The sequence below is a fragment of the Pseudochaenichthys georgianus genome, chromosome 9, assembly GCF_902827115.2.
Source record: "Pseudochaenichthys georgianus chromosome 9, fPseGeo1.2, whole genome shotgun sequence".
Lineage (NCBI taxonomy): Eukaryota > Metazoa > Chordata > Actinopteri > Perciformes > Channichthyidae > Pseudochaenichthys > Pseudochaenichthys georgianus.
The window spans coordinates 10,290,520-10,314,778 of NC_047511.1; the positions used below are offsets into that span (position 1 = coordinate 10,290,520).

General features: G+C 42.3%; 2 protein-coding genes across 2 annotated transcripts in view; both read left to right on the plus strand.

The window, feature by feature from the left end:
- wdfy3 (WD repeat and FYVE domain containing 3) overlaps positions 1-11,876 on the plus strand; it is a 118,565-nt gene extending 106,689 nt beyond the window's left edge. Inside the window, exons 56-68 of the mRNA XM_071204336.1 lie at positions 27-118; positions 207-419; positions 863-1,004; positions 1,141-1,295; positions 2,873-3,031; positions 3,749-3,928; positions 4,694-4,876; positions 5,894-5,987; positions 6,174-6,314; positions 6,973-7,215; positions 7,361-7,472; positions 8,067-8,264; positions 8,701-11,876. Of these exons, the coding sequence (XP_071060437.1) occupies positions 27-118; positions 207-419; positions 863-1,004; positions 1,141-1,295; positions 2,873-3,031; positions 3,749-3,928; positions 4,694-4,876; positions 5,894-5,987; positions 6,174-6,314; positions 6,973-7,215; positions 7,361-7,472; positions 8,067-8,264; positions 8,701-8,821 (2,033 nt within the window). The 3' untranslated portion in view covers positions 8,822-11,876. The remainder of the gene's footprint in view (positions 1-26; positions 119-206; positions 420-862; positions 1,005-1,140; positions 1,296-2,872; positions 3,032-3,748; positions 3,929-4,693; positions 4,877-5,893; positions 5,988-6,173; positions 6,315-6,972; positions 7,216-7,360; positions 7,473-8,066; positions 8,265-8,700) is intronic.
- A 2,839-nt stretch (positions 11,877-14,715) lies between these two features.
- Positions 14,716-23,522, plus strand: LOC117453017 (calponin homology domain-containing protein DDB_G0272472-like). Its single transcript, XM_034091857.2, has 6 exons — positions 14,716-14,941; positions 16,675-16,943; positions 20,512-20,879; positions 21,989-22,080; positions 22,497-22,635; positions 23,263-23,522. Exons 1-6 carry the CDS (start codon positions 14,862-14,864, stop codon positions 23,440-23,442), a joined length of 1,128 nt encoding a protein of 375 aa, XP_033947748.1. The 5' UTR covers positions 14,716-14,861; the 3' UTR covers positions 23,443-23,522.
- The last annotated feature ends 737 nt before the right edge of the window (positions 23,523-24,259 follow it).

The following is a 24,259-nucleotide window of genomic DNA, read 5'->3' on the forward strand; positions in this document are numbered from 1 at the left end:
CTGCCTTCTGTCGTGTGATGTCACAGGGGCCAAGCAGAATGGCATCAGGCTGGGTGACGTCATCCTGCCGCCCTGGGCCAAGGGAGACCCACGGGAGTTCATCCGAGTGCACAGAGACGTATGAAATGAACACATTTGTGATGATTCAGGGTGAGTCTTCAAGCGAGTACACATGAACCTCTGTCGTCCTCCCCACCTGTGTCCAGGCTTTGGAGTGCGACTACGTATCGGCCCACCTCCACGAATGGATCGACCTGATCTTCGGGTACAAGCAGCAGGGCCCGCCGGCCGTTGAGGCGGTCAACGTCTTCCACCACCTGTTCTACGAGGGTCAGGTGGATATCTACAACATCAACGACCCGCTCAAAGAGACAGCCACCATCGGCTTCATCAACAACTTCGGACAAATCCCCAAACAGGTCAGATACGGGCCTCAGTGTATGTTGGAGTACAAAAGGCCACTAATGCATTTACTTTTACAACTTGGACTACAGTCTTTAATAACTAGTCCGGAATTTCATTACTGCAGTTCAATTTTCTTTGAACTGCACTAGAAAACAAATCAAGAAGATATACAACCTGGAAACATTTCTTTCAGATACTTATTTTTAGTTTGAATGCATCGTTGTATTTTCCAAAAGTCACGATCAAAACTGCTTTGGTTACATTTTAAAGGGAGTCAAACACATTTCTCTCCACATGAAATATGCCAGGCCTACATCATGCTGATGGCTACCCCAAGTCTTTGAACCAAATATTATTTGGTATAGCTAGTAGAAAATAAAATAAAAATGAAGATACTCCCGATATATAGCCCTTCGTGTATAAGTGAACCTTCTTCACTGTTCTGTTTGTGTTTCAGCTGTTCAAGAAGCCTCATCCTCCTAAACGGGTCCGCAGCAAAGCCAACGGTGACGCATCGAGCGTTCCTCCAAGCTCCAACGGCGACAAGATCTTCTTCCATCATCTGGACAATCTCAGACCTTCTTTAGCCCCAGTAAAAGGTACATATCCAAGCACAAATATACACTTTTAAAATAAATTGCAATGTAAATTCCTGTAAGCACCTTGTACTGCCATACTGTGACCTCGCTAGGGTGCAGGAACCCCTGTAGACTCACAGGTTGCTTTGTGTTGCAGAGCTGAAAGAGCCTGTGGGACAGATCGTGTGCACGGACAAGGGGATACTTGCTGTGGAGCAGAACAAAGTGCTGGTTCCACCCACCTGGAGCAAGACCTTCGCCTGGGGCTACGCAGACCTCAGCTGCAGACTCGCTAACTATGAGTCCGACAAGGTGACAAAAACGGTTATCATAAAGGAAACGGTTCTGACAGATTTACAATTGCGACAAATGTAGTAATGCCTTTAACCTATAGGGCTGTGTGTACTGTATATCTGGATTAGAATCTAGTTTATTGCCAAGTAGTTTTTCACACATGGTGATGTCACCTTGTAATGGCGCATATACAGGAAATATTGAAAAGAATACAATAAATGTTTGTCTACCTGCTCCAGATTTAGTATTATTATGTAGTCTTCATTAAACACACACTAAGCATAAAATACATCAATCTCAAAAAGAGAAGAGATGATTAATGCCAGGTTGGCTATTATCCATCAATCAATCAAAATACTTTATTAATCCCAGCCAGGGGAACATTTGGTTTTTTGACAGTTGCACCATATTAGTATATAAGATATAAGTATAAGTACAATGTGAAATAAAACTCCTTGTACCCACAGGGACACAGTGTCTTCCACAGACATCCTCCATAGCACAGAGACCCTCTGAGGACTCTCACGGTGAAGGCTTGATGAAGCTCTTGTTGCAATCCTTGTCGGCCCAAACATTCCATGAGCCATTGATGGAAACGTTGTTTTCAGATGCATCCTGGATCAGCCATGACTCCGCAAAGCTCCAGATATTTAGTTTGACTCCTGGCTCACGCCGTTATCCCGTTTATTCAACCAGTGATCTTACTTACCATGATGAGCGGGGGGGGGACTTTGAATCTACTTTTCTCCATAAATCTGGACCCGGCTCTCCTCCGTCTTCGCTTCGGTGAACCCTGCATCCTCTGGTCCGTCTACACATTTCAGTGGGGATAACCGTTATCCCGACCACTATCGTAGCTGGCTTTAGCGCGATTAGCTTCTCCCTGGTGTAAACAAGGCTGCCATTGGGTAACTGCGTGTGGATGCACAACAACAACAACTCAACGGACATAAACAAACAAGATCCCTCTCTGTAAGAAAGTTCAGAGAGGGCACAGCTTAATAAGTTACTAATATGAGTTATTTATAGAAATAACAACAATCAAATGAGAAGGCTGAAAGTTGAAGCGACAGCGATGCTAACTTCTGCAGTACCTGGGCAGGTACATTCATAACAATCAACAAACTCTTCAATTATTTCATAGTTTCTATCATACAAACAATTATCTCACGGGTCTATAAAATATAAATACCAGCACATTTATCATGACATATAGCATTTTTATGACCTTCTAAACTAAAACCTCAAATCACGTTCAAGTTAATGTTGAGTAGAGCTTTGGCATCTCAAGACGTATACTTCATTGAAATATGGACTGCTGTAGGTTTCATGCTTATTTCACCTTGACATCGACAGAGAAATGTACAAACAATGTGTCCCCCTGCTGGTGCTTGGGTAGCAATGCACTTTCTTCACTGGCCTCTTAGATTTTCAGCAGCACCCATTGCAGAAGTCTCAAATGCAGAACTTTATTTGACCTGTGCTTACTACATGTGTTATCAAAAAATAAATCAGGGTAAGAGTTGCTGAAATGTGAATGCCCAAAACAGAATTCATAGACAATCCCCCCTTCTTAATCTTCAATCTCTTTCCAGGCGTTGGTGGTGTACGAGTGTCTGTCGGATTGGGGTCAGATCCTGTGTGCCATATGTCCAAACCTGAAGCTGGTCATCACCGGGGGAACCAGCACCGCCATCTGTGTGTGGGAGACGGGGACCTCCAAGGAGAGGGCCAAGGCGCTCACTCTCAAACAGGTGAAAACACAAACAAAGAGTCAATGCAACATCCTGGAGCGGTCAACACTCTGTATCGTCATTATATCAGCGGCTTGAAATGGCCTTGATATACAAATAATTCTGTTAAATCGCCGTTCTGTCCAGGACAATAAATCATTCAACAAAAGTAGTTCAGGCTGATTTCAATCTGGTGAAATTGAAAGAGGCCCTATTATGCTTCTTTGGGATATCCAAGCAGTTGACCAACCGCTTGGCACACGGCCAACAGAGCTACAGCTAACAGTAAAGAGCTTTCTGTGCAGTAAAGCATGGAAACATGTCGCATGAGAGGCTCTAAATACAAATATCAACCTGAAAACTAGCACCATATTTCCTCTCCTGCTTAAAACCTTGAAAAATAAAAACTTTTCAAATCAGAAATACTTAAACTCATTATCATTTAAGATAGCTGAAGCAGGGGCGGATCTACGGGGGGGCAAGGGGGGGCAGCTGCCCCCCCATGTAAAATGTTCTAGAACCGCCACTGAGCTGAAGTGAATAGAAACAATAGCTTTCTACTATATCTTTGATTTCAAACGTACCCCCGTAGCACTGCAATATTTCCCCCTCTCCTCTTTAAAACTGTTCAAGAATCAGGTCATCTTAACACAGTCTGACAAGGCTTGACCTCTTTGGTATAGTCCTCGGACTGTTCAGGTATTATTTGGTCCTTCTAATGCGTTTGCATCACTGCAGGCGTTGCTGGGCCACACGGACGCCGTGACGTGTCTGACGGCGTCCTCGGCGTACCACATCGTGGTCAGCGGCTCCCGAGATCGAACCTGCATCATCTGGGACCTCAACAAGCTCTCCTTCGTCACGCAGCTCAGGGGACACCGGGCGCCCGTCTCTGCTCTGTGTATCAACGAACTGACGGTAGGCTGGAGTGAACATGTCACCCTCTGCAATCTCATATATGCTTTTAATCCAGGGTCAGAAATAAGGAGCAGTAAGTCGTGAAGATCATCCTTTACATCATGGCTACAGTCAGATTATCAGTTATCAAAGCTAGTTTGAATGACTTTGTATACTGGAAAGTGAATTTACCACAGGTGGAACTAACGTTGTATTTAAGTGTTGAATATCATTCAAATCATTAATGAAAATCTGCAAAATAACTTAAAGTATAAAACAAATGTAATGGAGTGAAATTACATGATTTACCTGAATTGTAGTTGGATAGGATTACCAATTAGCAACTAATTGAAACTCTCAAGTGAAGTACCTCAAGTCCCTCAAAATGGTACTTTCGAACAGTAGTTGAGTACATTTTCTTAGTTACTTTGCACCACTGTTAACAATGACAGTAACTTACATGGTGCGCATTTGTCCATCACGATCGGCAGACTGGTGCGTAACTTCAAGTGTGTGTGTGTGTGTGTGTGTGTGTGTGTGTGTGTGTGTGTGTGTGTGTGTGTGTGTGTGTGTGTGTGTGTGTGTGTGTGTGTGTGTGTGTGTGTGTGTGTGTGTGTGTGTGTGTGTGTGTGTGTGTGTGTGTGTGTGTGTGTGTGTGTGTGTGTGTGTGTGTGTGTGTGTGTGTGTGTGTGTGTGTGTGTGTGTGTGTGTGTGTGGTGTGTGTGTGTGTGTGTGTGTGTGTGTGTGTGTGTGTGTGTGTGTGTGTGTGTGTGTGTGTGTGTGTAGGGGGACATTGTGTCCTGCGCAGGGACACACATTCACGTGTGGAGCATCAACGGCAGCCCCATCGCCAGCGCCAACACCTTCACGGGGCGCAGCCAGCAGATCCTGTGCTGCTGCGTGTCCGAGATGAACGAGTGGGACACGCAGAACGTCATCGTCACCGGACACTCGGACGGCGTTGTCAGGGTAACTAAGTCATGTTTTTCTTGTTGTGCTTCTGCTTTGATGTAGTATTCACTTGTTAGGCTTTTGTACGACCCTTTGCTAATGCATGTGGCAGGTCTTAAGGCGTGGACAATAAATAAGCAGCAATTAAAAGTTATAAAAGGAATTGCAACATATTTGTTGTTATCCCTCCTCAGGCAGATAGATATGATTTATTATGAAGGCGCTAAAGTCTAAATCATTTCATTTCTTCATTAAAGTAGCTTTGTCTCTCGGGACTTGGGAAGCGAAAGGTAACCGGTTCAAGTCCTGATAGGACCAAGATACAGAGTGCAGAATGTCTCCTTCTGGCCACTGCCGAAGTGTCCTTGAGCAACTCTTAACCCCCACTCCTCACTCTGACACTCCTCACTAATGCATGTGTATAGACCCTGTTTGTGCATTTGGGTATTTCGGCCTCCTGTGATATGAGAAAGAAGACGATGCGCCTTTATTAATCCCTGAGGGGAAATTCAGTTTTTCTCAGTGTGTTGAATTCACACAGTAAAGTACAATTACAAACATTCATAGGAATACAGATATGCAAACACCATTTTTTTTATATAGTAGTGTCAGAGCGAAGAGGCTACCAGGTTTGGTGCGAGCGGGACTTGAACCGGCGGCCAAGCCAAGTCCCAGACCGAGCTGTTGCCTCACAATAAGGATTCTGCATTTGATCCATCCTAGTCTGAGGAGCAGTGGGCTGCTATTTGGTTCAGAGCCCAGGGGGCGGTGGAGGGTTCCATGCATTGCTCAGGCGCACCTCAGTAGTACTTGGTCATCCTAGGACTTGAACCGGCGACCTTCTGGTTCCCAAGCTAAGACTGAGCCACCACCGTCCTGAGTGACATCATGTAAAAAACACTCCAGAATGAGATATAGAATGTTCCCTAAGGGGTTAATAAATGACTTCTTAATCTTGTTCTACACTTTATAAATGTGCTGTGATTTAAATGTTACTTATACTTAATTCAATCTGTCTCTAATATTATGTTGTAGTTTTGGAGAATGGAGTTCCTCCAGGTCCCAGAAACCCCTGCTCCACAGCCAGTAGAGCCAGATGTGCCTGACAGCTGTTCTGACGAGAAGATTGGTGAGTGATAACATGAATACAATCAGATTGACTTCAGTTAGTATGGCGGGGACATGTCCCAAAGTATAACAAGGCTTCCACTCACGTCTGAAGCGTGGCTGATGCACCGTCCTTTGATTGCTCACATTTTATTTCTGTAAGTATCGGCACAGTTAATTTGACTGTGTTGATGAACTTTTCCCGCAGAAGGTGGCGTCAGTCAAAATGGCGAGGAGGACAGCAGCGAGTCGGACGGAGACGAGCCGAGCCTGAGCCAGGAGCCCAAAGCCCCTCAGAACCCCTCGGCAGGGGGCAGCCAACCAGGCAGCGCCGTGCACAGACCCAGAGGTACTCCACCTGCTGCCCCTCCCCCGATGTTACAGTAGCACATTCACTCTTTAGCGGCTTTCAGCTGAACTAAAGCTGCTTGATTTTACATCTCAGCAGCGTCTAAATCATCCACCGCTCACTCCAACATGTGTTTCCAATAAGCTGCGTTGTATTTGAAGTCTGTACCAAATGTCCCTTGTTTTCCCTTTCAAAGCTTCTATTGGGGTTCCTGTCTATAATCATATCGAATGCTTGCATCGCAGTAAAACAAATGTAATGCTCAAAGTTCATTGATTGATTGATTTATTTTATTTGTATTAATGTTGCTTTTTGATGGCTAAATATAAGAGTTTCAATAATTAATATACTCACAATTCTTTGCAACCTGTCCAAACACGACTTATCGCAAATCAATCGCACATATTTATCTGTTTCCACTGTACCTTAAAGACATATTTTTGAAGTTTCCAATGCTAGTCTCAACATGGGAGTGGATACATACGGTTACTTTAGAGTTGTGGATACTGGAGCAAAATTGGACTCTGCTCTCCATCTAAACCCTCCTGCTTGCTTGCTAAGTCTCTAGCTTTGTCATCACCAACATTTATTTCATGCTAGCCAGATGATGCTCCCGCCATGCTAACGCTCACATTGCTGACCTGACACTCCCTTTAAGGTCCTCCAGCCCGCCCCGGAGCCTCGTGGTCGATGGACAGCAGCTCCGACGACTCCCGCCGCTGGTCCGACAGCCTCAGCGTCGACGAGAAGGACGGCTTCGTGTTCGTCAACTACTCCGAGGGCCAAACTAAAGTCCCCCACCCTCACCCCCACCCTCACCCTCACCCAGGCCCGGGCTCAGTGCCGCAGCCTCTGCATCCCTCCTCCATGGACCCACGGGCGTTCAACCAGCTCAGGACCGGTGGGTGTCCGCAAGATTCTTTTTCTGCCACGGTGTTTCAGCTCCTAAGAACACGCTACGGAGGAACAAGGGGCTCCATCAGCCGGACAAAGGAAGAACGGGTCTTAGCTTCATTGTTTAAGTCTTTCTCTCTGTGTGTGCACAGGCTACAGGTGGGAGCGCCAGCTGGTGTTCCGGAGCAAACTCACCATGCACACGGCGTTCGATCGCAAGGACAACGCCCAGCCGGCCGAGATCACGTCCCTCGCCATCTCCAAGTAAGAGAGCGACAAACTCAGCAGCTGTGTGAGGGACAGCCTATCAGATAAGAAGAGATACAATTCACTAAATATGTTTGATTCAAATGAAAAGAGAAAAGAGAGATTTTAAACTGATTGCTCGATGGTTTCTGATGGACATTAAATACAGGACTGTCACAATGTTCATCTAAAGTAAAGGTTGACTGAAATCAAATGCCTTTTCATTGAATGAACTGGAGTCAAAGTAATAAGTACACTAATCTAAAAAGTATCTGTAAAAACCGTAATATCAGAATCTTAAATCTGTTGATCTGACATTTGCAGCGTTAACAACTGAAGAGAAATATATGAAAGAGTAGACTTAAAGTGTTTCTATTCAAATCCAGTCTGAGAAAATATTTGTTTACTAAAAGCGATTAATCAGAAATCCAGTTATCGGGGAAATTGACACCGTTCTAACTGCAAAGGTACGCTGCATATGTAAAGGCAAAAAGAATCATCTAAAACGAACTCAATGTAAAAAAGTTGACTAACAGCTTTCACTTTAAATCCAGTCAAAGCACATTTGTATTCAAAAAATGGTTCCTCCCCCCCCCCCCCCCCTCCTCTCAGGGACCACAGTAAGATCCTGGTGGGGGACGGGCGCGGCCGGGTCTTCAGCTGGTCGGTGAGCGAGCAGCCGGGCCGCTCGGCTGCAGACCACTGGGTGAAGGACGAGGTGGTGGACAGCTGCTCCGGCTGCACCGTGCGCTTCTCCCTCACCGAGCGGCGCCACCACTGCAGGAACTGTGGGCAGCTCTTCTGTCAGAAGTGAGTCCTCCCGTCATACCTCAGTCCTGTTCCAAACTTAAACATGGTATCCTGTATTACGTATCCCTTTGTAGCCCCTGGCCTTTATTTTCCTATGTGTAGATGGATATATGACATAAAGGCAACTTTAACATACGCATTTGCTTTGGAAACCTTTAAATGGTCTATTTAGTAAAAGTTCAAACATATTCATCAATGATGGTGTTTCAGCTTTATTTGAACACTGATTTCACAAGACGGCAGCGCGCAAATCCTTTTCTGTGTTGCCATCTTTGCATTGACTTTATATGGAATTGCGTCTCTTTGCGTACAGTTTGATTTTCCTAATGCCGTATATGTAGCAGTATTTTAGATCAACTTCTCTTTCTACTGTGAGGGCCTGCTGTGTCCCTTCTTCCAACGTGCGCTCTGTGTCCTCCTCCTCCTCGCTCTGCAGGTGCAGTCGCTTCCAGTCGGAGATCAAGAGGCTGAAGATCTCGTCTCCGGTGCGGGTTTGTCAGAACTGTTACTACAACCTTCAGCACGAGCGCAGCGCCGAGGACGGCTGCAGAAACTGAGCTCCACCTCCAGGAATGTCCTCTTGCTCCTCCCACATGTCCCACAACGCTCTCCCTCCAGCCCACTCACCCTTTATCCTCTTGTACGTCCAGTACCTCGTGCACAGTAACGCACTGACAGACAGAAACAGGAGCGAATGTCGGCGGCCTCGCGTAGAGGGTGGGGGAAAAAACATCTGATCAAAAGGAAAGGAAAAAAAAGTCCCCACTTTGACGACCGCCACACCCGGAGGAAGGGAAAAAACAAAAACACCTTTGATGCGGCGCGCTTCAAACAATCACCCGCCTTCTTTGCTTTGATCAAGAACCCGTTCCTCTTTCACCGCGAGACGTAACAAACTTGTTTATATTGTAAATAATAACCATGGCCTTTTTAACTCTAAGAAGAGCAAACGGAACAAAAAATAAGGTCAAAGAGTTAAAAGAAATTGCCTGTAACATAGCGTTGTGACTAACCACTCCTGGCTTTAAAAAAAAAAGTAACTAAATGGATTGTGTGTTGTCACGGCGAGGCCAGAGCGAAGGATATGAATGTCAATAATTAATTTCTGTGACTTTACTAGTGGGACTAGGTATGCAACATTTTTTTTTATTTCTTTATCAATTGTTGTTGTTGTTTACAAATTGTATTTGTATGTGTTGCCCACAGTGTCAAGCCATCACCATCACAGAAAGATTTCATATCGTTTTTGTTGCCAATTTCTTTCAATTTTGATGATTTTTCTTTTGATCATCTATTCTGTTCTTTATATGAATTCCCAATTGGAGAATTTTGATTGTTGCTGCTGTCTGAAGACTGGACACATTTTAAAACCATATCACTGCGTTTCAATTTTTTTTTTTTTTTTGTAGAAAACAATTGAAGATATGAATAAGTTCCCGTGATATTTATTTTCCATCTCGGTTTTTCCTGGTTGAAAAAGGGATTTTGTTTTTAGTGTTTCTTGCTGTTATCCTCGTGTTGGCATTATTACAGTAAACGTGGCACTCCACACACTTTATCCTCAGTCCTTGGTCGAAATGTTTAAATTGCATTAGCAGCAGCCGAGCACCTTTCAATGAGTTTATTCAGTACAAACATCCAAGGCCGGAAATAAAAATATCTCTAAGGTGTTTTGTCTAAAAAGTAAATGCTTTTACATTTGATCAATAATGTATCCTGATTTGGTTTCATTATCAACGTCATTTATCAATCACTTACTGTATGTACTTTAATTTCATTTAAAGCCTAGAGGAATTCATCATGTACGATGGCCACTGGTTAACAATTTACAAGATGTTTTTTCGTACATTTCTGAAATCATGATATTTGAAATCATGATATTTGAGTTTTTTAACTCAATATTCACGAAACAAATCTGATATTGTTCATTCATATTGGAAGGGAAAAATGGTAACTTGGGTAAAGGAAAGAACATATGTAAAACCTTTTATTTTATATTCTGATGCCGTTCATTTTTTGTTCGTACAAAAATGTCTTTTTTACCAAAAAGTCGCCAAAGTGAGATATTTTCAAATTCAAGCATGTTTGCTTTTGATGTTAAACAACAGCCAGAACAACAGTAAAGACATGTCAATTCAACAGTAAAATATTCCATAAAATAAAACAATGTTTGGGACTGATTGACCCCCATACGAGGTCACCGCGTTGACAAGTAAATATCAAAAGTCTTTCTGATGTGACTTTTATTTACATGAACTTGAATTAAACAACAGAACACTGAATGTGCTAGGCTTACAGGTGGCTCATGTTCCACCGTAAAACACACATGTGACTGCTTGATGGCTGCTGCTGCTGCTGCTGCTGCTGCTGCTGCTGCTGCTGCTGCTGCTGCTGCTGGGTTTGATATTTGGACATTTAGAAAGCGTTTTTGTTTTTATATTAAGTATTCATATTGTTTCTCCTCCATGTTGTTTTCGTAGTTCTGTGGGCAACAACTGTGCATTCAAGTGCTGCTTTCTTTGCATTTCCTTTTTGTTTTCCACACAGAATCTCAAACATGTAAAAAGAAAAGAAAAAGAAAACACTTTAATATTCACCACCACGGCTCCATGTTGCTCTCATAATCATATGCACTCTTGTTATTGTCTGTATATCATTCTGCATTGACATACTGTTATTCAGCGTGCAATCATGCCGCCTAGCTGAAAAAGGCCCAGTCGCCTTTTATCAATCAAGAGTCCCTTTGCACCTTCACTTGTACAAAGAAAGTCAAGAGGAATTACAGGTTTTTATTAAATGCAGTTTTACGTTGTTATTTTAAGAGAAAGGTGAATTTCACAATGAACTGTACAAAGTATTTATGCAATTATAACTGGTTTTAGATTTTTTTTTTTTTTATGATTATTGCGATTTCAGCAAGTTTGGTTACTTGTTGCATGTCTATTAACACAGCTGACTTTCTGTGTCAGTGCATTGTAAATGTTCTCGGCATTATCATTTTGTTGGTTTTTATTCTTTTATGGGTTTTTTTGGAGGCATTGTCTGATGAGTGTACAGAGCCAGAGATCGTCTCCCCAACTCTGGGTGTACTTTTGTACTCGGAAAGAATTCAGGACAAATGAGAGAAGAAGAAGAAAGTGGAAGTCTTTGGACTACCGTACTTTTCGGACTATAAACCGCGACTTTTTCCCCCATTTTTTTTTTGTACAGCTAACGGCCACTAGGGAACCTCCTAAATCTATGGATTTTACAGGTAAAATTAACCACCTTAACACTATGGGCTCTATGACCGGTCCGCGCCCGCCACCTCTAAGCGGCGGGCTCCAGCAGGAAAAGCTGGAGGCCGGAAAAGAGTGAGACAGGTAGCGCGCCAAAGTAAAAGTGGAACCGAGAGACAGAACGAGAGCAAGACAGACGGACAATGTAGCTGCTGCGGCTTATATGCAGGTGCGCTTTATAGTCCGAAAAGTACGGTACTTTGGTGGTCCTGTATTAGACTGCATTACTACAGTATCTGGTGTGCAATCTGTGCTAGCTGAATGTTCCTTGTATATTTGTGTTCACTTCATCCTACAGGACGGAAATGAGTAGAGTAACCCCCCCCCCCCTCCTTACAGAAACAAAATGTTACATAACGCAATAGATCTGGTACTTATTCTGTTAATTTCATTTCAATAAATAATTGCTGTTTACCACCAAAAAAAGACTCAATTATTTTCTATCTTTTAATGTTTAGTTTGTAGTTTTCTTCACAGACATCCAATAAGTGCAATGTGTTTTACTGATGAAAAAAACATGTAAAGTAATAAATCCTAAGAACATCAGGCATTATAACAACGTGGGGGGACAGAGCCTTCTCCGTCGCTGCCCCTCCCTCTGGAACTCACTCCCCCAACCCATCAGAGACTGCACTGACCTCACCACCTTCAAAACACTCACCTCTTCAATCTGGCTTTTAATGTGTGATTGTTCTTGTATTGCTTGATTTTAATTTGACTTTAACTATATGTATGTGTTGTTCTTTTCTTTTCACTATCTTTGTAAAGCAACTTTGAGCAAATGTAAAAGCGCTTACAAAATAAATGTATTATTAAACAGCTGAAAAAAAATAAAATTAGAAAAGCTGCATTAACGTGAAAAATAAAATATACTCAAAGATTAACAACATTGATGCACTGTATTGCAGCAAGTTACAAATATATACGGTGGAGGAAATTGTGTAAGGTTGCCCACTTACAAATAAATGAATAGTCTCTTTATTGGTAGGTTTATTTTACTAACGAGAGAGAATATCAAAAAGAATATCCAGAAATGTACATCATAAAAGGGCTATACATTCATTTGCATATCATTTTGGGAAATACATATTTGATCCCCTTGCAACCAACAAGAGTTCTGTCTCCCACAGACCGGTTACATAAGTCATCTTCCTTTAAGAAAGTACTCCAAATATCATCTTTACCTGTATAAAAGACTCCTGTCCACAGAATCAGTCAATCGATTCCAACCGCTCCACCATGGGCAAGACCAAAGAGCTGTCGAAGCACCGCAGGGACCTGCACACGGCTGGGATCGGCTCCAAGGCCACCAGAAAGCAGCTCGGTGAGAAGGAGACAACTGGCCTCGGTCTGGGGCTCCACACAACATCGCCCCGTGGGGTTTTGATGATGGTGAGAAAGGTGCGGGATCAGCCAACAACTACACGGAGCAACTTGTTGATGATCTCAAGGCAGCTGGGACAACCGTCACCAAGAACACTATTGGTAACACACGACACCATCATGGATCAAGTCCTGCGGCGCCCGCAGGGTCCCTGCTCAAGAAGGACATGAAAGGCCCGAATGATTCAGAGAAGGCTTGGGAGAAGATGATTTAGTCAGAAGAGCCTCAAAACCTTCAGGATTTGGAGAGGATCTTCAGAGAGGAGTGGACCAGCATCCTTCCTGAGATGTGCACAGACCTGGAGACCAGCTACAAGAAGCGTCTGACCTCTGTGCGTTTCTCCACCAAGTACTAACACATGTCCTGCAAGAGGATCAAATACTTATTTCCCAGCAAATCAATTTTATATTTTATATAATATCAATTTCTGGATTCTCTTTTTGATATTCTTACTCTCACTGTTAAAATAAACCTTCCATTACAATGATAAACTGTTCATGTGTTTGTAAGTGGGCAAACTTACAAAATCTGCAAGGGATCAAATAATTATTTCCTTCACTGTACATATATATATATATTTATATATACTGCATACGCAATCACACATTCTGCAAACAGAGGTGGGAAGTAGCTAACTTCAGACGTGTGCAGGTCCCTTCCAAAGGGTTAACCCACACAAGGCTCCTGGCCCTGATGGCCTCCCTGGCCGTGTTCTCAGGGTGTGTGCAGAGCTGGCAGAGGTGTTCACACATCTTCAACAGGTCCCTGCTGCAGTCTAGTCCCCACATGCTTCAAACACTCCACCATCGCTCCTGTCCCCAAGAAGACACACATCTCCAGCCTCAACGACTACCGCCCAGTAGCACTCACCTGCATCGTTATGAAGTGCTTTGAGCGGTTAGTCAAGCCTTCATCACCTCCTGACTCTCTGGACCCCCTGCAGTGTGCCTACAGAGCCAACAGGTCCACAGACGACGCCATAGCCCCCCCCATCCACACGCCCTCTCACACCTGGACCCGAGGAACACTATGTGAGAATGCTGCTCATTGATTACAGTTCAGCCTTCAACACCATTGTGCCCTCCAAGCTGGTCATCAGCTCAGAGACCTCGGGCTCAACAGCTACTACTCCCAGCGGCTCAGGAAGAAAGCCCTCAGGATTATCAAAGACCCCCATCACCCCAGCCACAAACTGTTCCGTCTGCGGCCGTCTGGCAGGCGTTACCGCGGCATCAGGACTAAAACCACCAGACTCAGGGACAGTGTCATCCCACAGGCCATAAGGCTATTAAACACCTGAGCTTGCACTATTTGTATTGTTGTTTTTTATATATATTTGTGATGTCTTGTAAATTGCACTGTTGAGGAACCGGCGATCTAAGTTGTTTTTATACATTACACCGTAGTTGTGTATGTTATGACAATAAACCTTTGAATCTTTAAATCTCTAAGTAGATTTAGTCAAGTAATGTCATTAAGTAAAATGTTCAGGGACTTTAATTGAATATTTCAATGTTTTGCTACTTTGTTTTCTACTCCACTACAATTCAAAGGTAAATCGTATACTTTTACTCCACTGAATTTATTTAATTCTTTTAGTTACTTTGCAGAATTGGATTAATGATGTGAAATATATGATATACACAGAAACAAGACAAAGTGAATGTTGGACCTGACATTTTTTTCCCATCCCATCATTTTGGGGTGAGTTGTTTTAAAGAGGACATATTATGTTCGCTCATATTTGTATTGTGTGCCTCTACTGTGACTTTGACCCTTAGCCTATCACGTACAATGTGTAAGGCAACATTCCATAGCAACAACTTCAGTAGTTACCAAGCTTTGGTTTCAAAGGAGAAGGATACAGAGGCGGTGAAAGACAAGTAAGCGAGACAAAGACAGAGCAATATATAGGAAAAAGAAAAGCACATAACTATGGCCGAGGAAGGATCTAAGGACGAAGAGAGGGCGTTATTAGTGACACAAATCAACTCTCTGGATGAGCAGCACCGGAGGTAAGAAAGATTCTACTAACGGATATTCTTCTGTTCTGGAAAATGTATCTTTTATAGTTAATTCAAAAACAGAATGATTATAAATGTAGATAATGCACTATTGTCTTTTACATTTAGAAAATATGACTTAATATTTTAAAAAGAAGATAAATGTCTGCTTAATCCATTTGTTAACGTTAGCATTAGCACCAGCTCGTGCCTTCTTAAAACGTTTGTACCACGAAATTATTATTACAATATTTCATAGGAAAAACATTAAATCAGCAACAATTCTAGCTAACTGGAACCATGATAAAAATAAAGTTTGTAAAAAAACACATTTGGACTCAGCACTGGTGGGCAAGGCAACATTCAAATACTATCAAAGAAGCAGGTCGTCATGGCAATCTATCATGTTCCACAGCTTCTTGATCTTAAGGATTTTAAACCTTTTTTGGAATTTCTTAGATTGCTTAGAAAATGAACTTCATTGAAAATGGGGCCTATTAACACATGTATACTGATGTGCAATATACTGTATGTTTACATTTACATTTAAGAAGTACAATATAAGACAAACACAAGTTTCAGGTGTGGGACATATGCCATGATACTTTTTGAATTTGCTCATTAAAAGTGGACCCCCGGCCGTAGTTTGGACACCCCTGTGATTAAAGGTGTGGTAGGTAATTCACTTCAGAAATACTCGTTATATTCCATGGAATGCTCTTAACATCCCGAGAGCAATGAATACATTAAATGCTTTGACAAAAAATACATACAAAAATGTCATCTGTGGAAGCCGTAGTACTGTAAAAAGCACGACCAATCATTTTAGCCGTGGCTAAAATAACTGGATGGCCTACCTGCCTGTCAGCCTTCCATCTGTGCACAAACTTATCTCGTGCCCTCATTGGTCATGTGCGCGTTCGTGTGTGTTGGAGGAGGGGCTCTGTAAGGAAGTCTGAAGGAAGGGGCAGATTTTTTTCGGCTGCGTACTTTCAAATTCGAGCGCACTCGAGCTGGTTTCTCCATTCTTACAGAGAGCCATTACACAACTTACTAGACATCTTTTTTTTTCAGCGTTAGCTACAGTAGCTACATATGTCTGAACCAACAACCAAACGCAGTGTTCCCCTTTTGATTTTACACATTACAGGAAAATCATTTGTTGGTTTTTAAAAAGGCATTGTTGTTGGCCTGTGTTTTCACTCTGTGACGTCAGCTGTTTACTCCTATAAAGAAGGAAATGTAGCAATACTGTATTGCAGTGTTAAAGTAAACATAAGATATTGTAAAACACAAAAGTGGAGTAATGAGTGCTAGCACTATTTACCAGAGGGACATGTAAACAGCTCCAGCTATGTAGGACTGAAATTAAGTAGTTATCATCACTAGTTTTCATTAACGTGCTGATTATTTGATAACTGAAAGTTATAAAAAAATGTCTTTGATTAATTGTTTGTTCTCTTAAAAAACTAATGTATTTGTGAACTTTGGTCTTATTGTTGGTATTATTTAAGAGCAACTTCTTTTTCCACATTTATATAATAGTATATTTTTATTTAGAAAATATAAAATGCTGTAAAATTGTAAGGAATCAGCCTTACAGATGTACTTATACCTAATTTCACAGATGTTTTGTGGGTTTTTCCCAGCTACCAGTACCTAGATACTACTTTATTTTATTTAACCATTGACATACCTTAAAGACAAGCTACAGTCCCAATTCCAAACATATCTTCACCCTGCAGATATCTTGAGTGTGACGTGGTGGACAAACACAATGAGGACATGACCTCTCTGTGCGACGCTCTGCGAGTGGACCAAAGCCAAAGCTGTTATCGACTGAGACGCTTTAACCTTATCAAAGAGAAGAAGGAGGACGAGCTGGAGGACGAGCAGCAGACCCAGCAGCAGGCTGCCGGACAGCAGTCAATGGCCATGGAGCTGCAGCACAGCAAGCACATGCAGAAGCTGAAGGACCAGAGGGACAGCCTGCACTCAGTGAAAAGAATGACGGGTGAGACAATGTGTCATTTGAAAAATGTTTGCTACACTCTATTTCGCTGTTTCATCTTCAACCCTATTGGAACAGAACTGCATTGACGACACATTGGGGAAGATTACAGCTCAGTGTTTTAGTATTTATCATGTAATAATTCTTTTCACTCAATAGTGGTGGTGGGTTGGTTCACTGGACTGCCTTCACCTACTCAATTGTTGTTTTCACTGACAGAGAGAAGGGATGATTTGGGAAGTAGTGCTTTCAATAGCCATTACATTCAACATGCAAGGCTAAGGGGCGTGGCATCTCTAAGCATTTAACCAATCACAACAGAGCCGGCCAGCTAACCAATCAGAGCAGACTGGGCTCTGGTTTCAGACAGAGGGTGAAAAGAGGTGCTGCAGCACAGGCAGTATGAGAACAATACTGATATTCACCTGCACATCAGCAGGAGAGGACTCTTTAAAGTAGAGACACTACATACTGATATACACCTGAACATCAGCAGGAGAGGACTCTTTAAAGTAGAGACACTACATACTGATATACACCTGAACATCAGCTGGAGAGGACTCTTTAAAGTAGAGACACTACATACTGATATACACCTGAACATCAGCAGGAGAGGACTCTTTAAAGTAGAGACACTACATACTGATATACACCTGAACATCAGCTGGAGAGGACTCTTAAAGTAGAGACACTACATACTGATATACACCTGTACATCAGCAGGAGAGGACTCTTTAAAGTAGAGACACTACATACTGATATACACCTGAACATCAGCTGGAGAGGACTCTTCAAAGTAGAGACACTACATACTGATATACACCTGAACATCAGCAGGAGAGGACTCTTTAAAGTAGAGACACTACATACTGATATACACCTGAAGGTCAGCAGGAGAGGACTCTTTAAAGTAGAGACACTACATACTGATATACACCTGAACATCAGCAGGAGAGGACTCTTTAAAGTAGAGACACTACATACTGATATACACCTGAACATCAGCAGGAGAGGACTCTTTAAAGTAGAGACACTACATACTGATATACACCTGAACATGAGCTGGAGAGGACTCTTTAAAGTATAGACACTACATACTGATATACACCTGAACATCAGCAGGAGAGGACTCTTTAAAGTAGAGACACTACATACTGACATACACCTGAACATCAGCTGGAGAGGACTCTTTAAAGTAGAGACACTACATACTGATATACACCTGAACATCAGCAGGAGAGGACTCTTTAAAGTAGAGACACTACATACTGATATACACCTGAACATCAGCTGGAGAGGACTCTTCAAAGTAGAGACACTACATACTGATATACACCTGAACATCAGCAGGAGAGGACTCTTTAAAGTAGAGACACTACATACTGATATACACCTGAACATCAGCAGGAGAGGACTCTTTAAAGTAGAGACACTACATACTGATATACACCTGAACATCATCAGGAGAGGACTCTTTAAAGTAGAGACACTACATACTGATATACACCTGAACATCAGCAGGAGAGGACTCTTTAAAGTAGAGACACTACATACTGATATACACCTGAACATCAGCAGGAGAGGACTCTTTAAATTAGAGACACTACATACTGATATACACCTGAACATCATCAGGAGAGGACTCTTCAAAGTAGAGACACTACATACTGATATACACCTGAACATCAGCTGGAGAGGACTCTTTAAATTAGAGACACTATATACTGATATACACCTGAACATCAGCTGGAGAGGACTCTTCAAAGTAGAGACACTACATACTGATATACACCTGAACGTCAGCAGGAGAGGACTCTTTAAATTAGAGACACTACATACTGATATACACCTGAACATCAGCAGGAGAGGACTCTTTAAAGTAGATACACTACATACTGATATACACCTGAACATCAGCTGGAGAGGACTCTTCAAAGTAGACACACTACATACTGATATACACCTGAACGTCAGCAGGAGAGGACTCTTTAAATTAGAGACACTACATACTGATATACACCTGAACATCAGCTGGAGAGGACTCTTTAAAGTAGAGACACTACATACTGATATACACCTGAACATCAGCAGGAGAGGACTCTTTAAAGTAGAGACACTACATACTGATATACACCTGAACATCAGCTGGAGAGGACTCTTCAAAGTAGAGACACTACATACTGATATACACCTGAACATCAGCAGGAGAGGACTCTTTAAATTAGAGACACTACATACTGATATACACCTGAACATCAGCAGGAGAGGACTCTTTAAATTAGAGACACTATATACTGATATACACCTGAACATCAGCTGGAGAGGACTCTTCAAAGTAGAGACACTACATACTGATATACACCTGAACGTCAGCAGGAGAGGACTCTTTAAATTAGAGACACTACATACTGATATACACCTGAACATCAGCTGGAGAGGACTCTTTAAAGTAGAGACACTACATACTGATATACACCTGAACATCAGCAGGAGAGGACTCTTTAAAATAGAGACACTACATACTGATATACACCTGAACATCAGCAGGAGAGGACTCTTTAAAGTAGAGACACTACATACTGATATACACCTGAACATCAGCAGGAGAGGACTCTTTAAAGTAGAGACACTACATACTGATATACACCTGAACATCAGCAGGAGAGGACTCTTTAAAGTAGAGACACTACATACTGATATACACCTGAAGGTCAGTAGGAGAGGACTCTTTAAAGTAGAGACACTACATACTGATATACACCTGAACATCAGCAGGAGAGGACTCTTTAAAGTAGAGACACTACATACTGATATACACCTGAACATCAGCTGGAGAGGACTCTTTAAAGTAGAGACACTACATACTGATATACACCTGAACATCAGCTGGAGAGGACTCTTCGAAGTAGAGACACTACATACTGATATACACCTGAACATCAGCAGGAGAGGACTCTTCGAAGTAGAGACACTACATACTGATATACACCTGAACATCAGCTGGAGAGGACTCTTCGAAGTAGAGACACTACATACTGATATACACCTGAACATCAGCTGGAGAGGACTCTTTAAAGTAGAGACACTACATACTGATATACACCTGAACATCAGCAGGAGAGGACTCTTTAAATTAGAGACACTACATACTGATATACACCTGAACATCAGCAGGAGAGGACTCTTTAAAGTAGAGACACTACATACTGATATACACCTGAACATCAGCAGGAGAGGACTCTTTCAAGTAGAGACACTACATACTGATATACACCTGAACATCAGCAGGAGAGGACTCTTTCAAGTAGAGACACTACATACTGATATACACCTGAACATCAGCTGGAGAGGACTCTTTCAAGTAGAGACACTACATACTGATATGACCTGAAAATGAGCAGAATATGGCTCCTTTAAAAAGTGGGCCTTGAATCAAATCCCTTCATCTCCTGAATCAATTAAGGTTAACCCTATCCAACCCAAAAAACGTGCTGTTAGAGGTCAAATACTGAACCCGAAGCACACTGCAGGAAGCCTCCTCTCCTTGTTTACAATCCTCTCTTCCCCTCAGCGGAAAAGCTTGTGAGGCTAAATGAGCTGGACCTTCTGAAGGAAAAGGTGCTCAGTGAGAAACTGAAGCATCAAGCTGCCATCCACTGCTTGAATGACAGCTTGGATGAGACTGATGAATGTGCGAATAAGCAGAGGCAGGACACACTGGAACGTCGCATTATGGAAAAAACCTCCTGGATTCTTAGGAGGGACAGAGCTAGGCATAGCAAGCAGCTGGAAAGCCTCCAGTTTCTTATTCTCGAAGAATCATCATTGTTGAAGGAGGAAGCGGACCTGGAAAGAAGATTCTCTGATCTTCATCTGTGGAGGAGGCAACTCAAGAAAGATCATGAGATTGCCCTGAAGAGCTTAATTAACTCTAAAGAGGTAAGAGGACTTTTACTAACAACTTTGGTCAAATGTTGATATAATCATAATTAAGGGGGAATCTCGAATTGAGCCAGAGATCTCTTGATCTTCTGTCAAATGCTCTGCCACTGCGCTGAACCTCCTTTCTAGGGTCATTCTCCTTTTTTGTGTGTGTCGGGCCTCAACCGGGCCTCAACCTGGCCTCAACCTGGCCTCAACCTGGCCTCAACCGGGTCTAAACCTGGCCTCAACCTGGCCTCAACCTGGCCTCAACTTGGCCTCAACCGGGCCTCAACCTGGCCTCAACTTGGCCTCAACCTGGCCTCAACCGGGCCTCAACCTGGCCTCATTGTTTTAGAGAGAACCTGCGACTCTTACTATTCTTTGTGACCACATGCTGCTGTGGTCTTACTAGTTTAGAAAATGAGAGCGCAATATACGGGGCGAGGGATATATCAGTGGGAGTGGTAAAGAAAAAATAAAACATCTGTAAGAATGGATTGTCTTTTCATTTTCTTTCTAAATGTCATACTTTATTGTTCCCGTAAGGTCATTTATTCAGAGGACAGGAGCTCGGGTTTGCAGCAGTGTCTACTGCACAGTTACTCAAATAAACAAATCAGCACACAAACAACATGAATTGCTAACTTATTGCGTGCATCAATTTGTTGAAGAAATGTCTTGTCTCCTTATTGGTTTCGTCCATGTTTAGTGTGATGTGTTAGTGTCTATCGAATGGTACAGAAATGAATCCTGAAAACCCAAATTGAGTTAGCGTTTTAGTGCCTTCAGTTCGAAAATGTTTGAGGTTAATACACAACACAAGCTGGAGATATTTCCCGTTTTATTCTACGACATAAAATACATAAATAAATACCCCACTGATAAACGCCAAAAGCGTTGATGTCTGATAAATACAGTAGTTGCTAACAAGCGACAGATTGACACTAAACATGATTGCGCCGTACACAAGTTAGCCTTTAGCTTAGCAGTGGTGATGCGCAGGCATTGTGTTGAACTTCTTTTACAGCCTAATTGTTTAACTCTTACAATTTCATTTACACTTCAACTGTATTAAATTGGTGTTAATATGCAGATTATCCTCATGATTGATCTTCTTTCTCCAGGAGAAGACCCAGGTGAGCAATGTGTTGATGAAAATGCAGATGAAGCAAAAGAAGGCCATCACCACTGAGAATAAACAGAACAAGGCTCTCAGGTAAGGTTTCCCTCTATTTACTGTCCTTACCTAAGATTCAGATTCTCATTACTTGTCATGTAGAAGTTATTTCAAGGACGTTATAACCCACAAGCTTTACTGAATCAAACCTAATCTGGGTTTTAATCGGAGACAGGGGCGGACTGGCCATCGGGACGGATCCCGATGGGCCGGTACTGAAGTGGGCCGGTCGGACGATGTGGGCCGGTCGGATAAGTCACTCACTAGCACCCCGCTGTCGACAATTTACTAGCGGTAATTACTGGCGGTACCGAGGTGGGCCGGCGGTACCAAAGTGGGCCAGTCGAGAGTCCCGGGCTGATTTGTAGTCCCAGTCCGCCCCTGATCAGAGACCTTCTGATCTGCAGTGATTCGTCCACCATTGAACTATACTTTTACAATGATGTTGTTTTTAGAAAGCGTGCACCAATGAACTTTCCAAGCAAAGACGGGTCCGATCCAACGAGGGAACAGCTTCAGAAGGAGAGGAGCAGGATAGGGAAACTGGAGACCATCATGCAGGATGGAGACATCTTTGTGAACCAAATCATGACGGTAAAAACACACTGTCTCTCTAGGGTGAACTATGGGAATTTCAGATTTGTTTAATGAAAACCCATAAAGTATAATGGGGCCTCTTCAACTTTTATACATGAATACAAAACGGAAACATCGATGGTTGGTTTCAGCATACTCTTAACATGCAAAAATGTGCACATTTATTTATTTACCTATAACATACTGTATGTTGACCCTAACCATAAGACTGAAGGTACATGTTTGATGTATTTTGACCAACCAACAGGGAAAAAGCCACACACATCTGCGGTCATACAGTAATTAAAAGACCAGCTTCCCCTTTTAGGATTGATTTCTGGCTAATTTATACCGTCTATAACGTCTCTTCTAATGTATTTTTGATGCATGTTTTCACCTGTGATGTTCATCATTTACCACATTATGGTTGGGTTGTTTGTTAATTGACCCACATGTAAAATTGGTTGGCCTCAGCATTTGAAATAATACTGAAAAAGTACGGTTTACACCCTTAATTATGTGAGGAAAATTATGCAGGGAAAGAGACATTAGTTAGCTTTTTAGTCTCATTGCATGTTGTTATCTCAATGAGAAGAGAACATTCAGTTTTTCTGGGTTGAGCTCTGATGTTGTCGTGCCCTGCAGGGCTCAGAGAAGTCTGGGTGGAAGACACAGTGGCTGCTGGAGACCCTGATTAGCCTCTGCCCTCCGACCCTTGGAGAGCGGCCCCGACCTCAAAGACCCGCCCAGAAAGAACCTCGGAAAGCAAAACACGAGGACCACATCCAGAGCCATCTGGCTGGAGCAGAGCCAGAAGCAGATTAGCTGTTAACAGTCTCATCAAAATCTTAATGTTGCTTTTTCAGCTGTGAGTCAATATGCAATAAATAATATTATGTTTATAATGTATTGTCTATGTTGGAGAGAAACTTTGGGATTTTAGCCTTTGCACACTACAGGAAATGGAAACCCCCCCCCCCGAAAGCATAATAAGACCCCTTTACTAACGTGTAATTGTTAATTTGAAAGAAAAAAACGTATTTCAGTAAAGGGAAAACAAATGCTATAAGAAATGTTGCATCTACAGTATTCAACAAAAAATAACTAAATCAAACGTTTAACTAAACTAAAGGCTAATTTGCATTTGTATTATTGTAAAGCAGGGGTTCTCAAACTTTTTGTTTATGCGGACCACTATTTATTATCAAGGGTTTTCGCGGACCACCTCATATGCAAACCATACAAATAAGTACATATATAAACGTAGTGTTAAAACGCCGATATTTTTTTATAGTTAATCATAGACAATTAAAAGTAAATTGAAGCCTATCTGATACTTTTGTGACCGGTGTCTGTCTGCGTTATGTATGTTTCTCAAAGAGGACGTTACAGAGGGTCGTTTATTCACAAATAACCCTCTCTGTAAAATCCTAAATTGTAGGATAGTTTGGCCATTAAAACGCTTTTTGATTAGATTTCTAGCGAGAAGTGTATATTGTACTTTTAGGATCCACGTCCAGTCGATATATAGGATCTATAGTTTGATAGATATTACGAAGATGATTTTAGGTTTCGTCAGGAGAACGTGTATATGCGGCAAGCTTCCATGTAAAGTTACGGGTTGAAAACAGTATTTCCGGTC

What these genes read in the sequence shown, in the direction of transcription:
- LOC117453017 (XM_034091857.2), top strand. Translation starts at nt 14,862, where the DNA reads ATGGCCGAGGAAGGATCTAAGGACGAAGAGAGGGCGTTATTAGTGACA. An exon ending in CTCAGTGAAAAGAATGACGG is followed by an intron (nt 16,944 to 20,511) that starts GTGAGACAATGT and finishes TCTTCCCCTCAG; the next exon opens with CGGAAAAGCTTGTGAGGCTA. An exon ending in GCTTAATTAACTCTAAAGAG is followed by an intron (nt 20,880 to 21,988) that starts GTAAGAGGACTT and finishes TTCTTTCTCCAG; the next exon opens with GAGAAGACCCAGGTGAGCAA.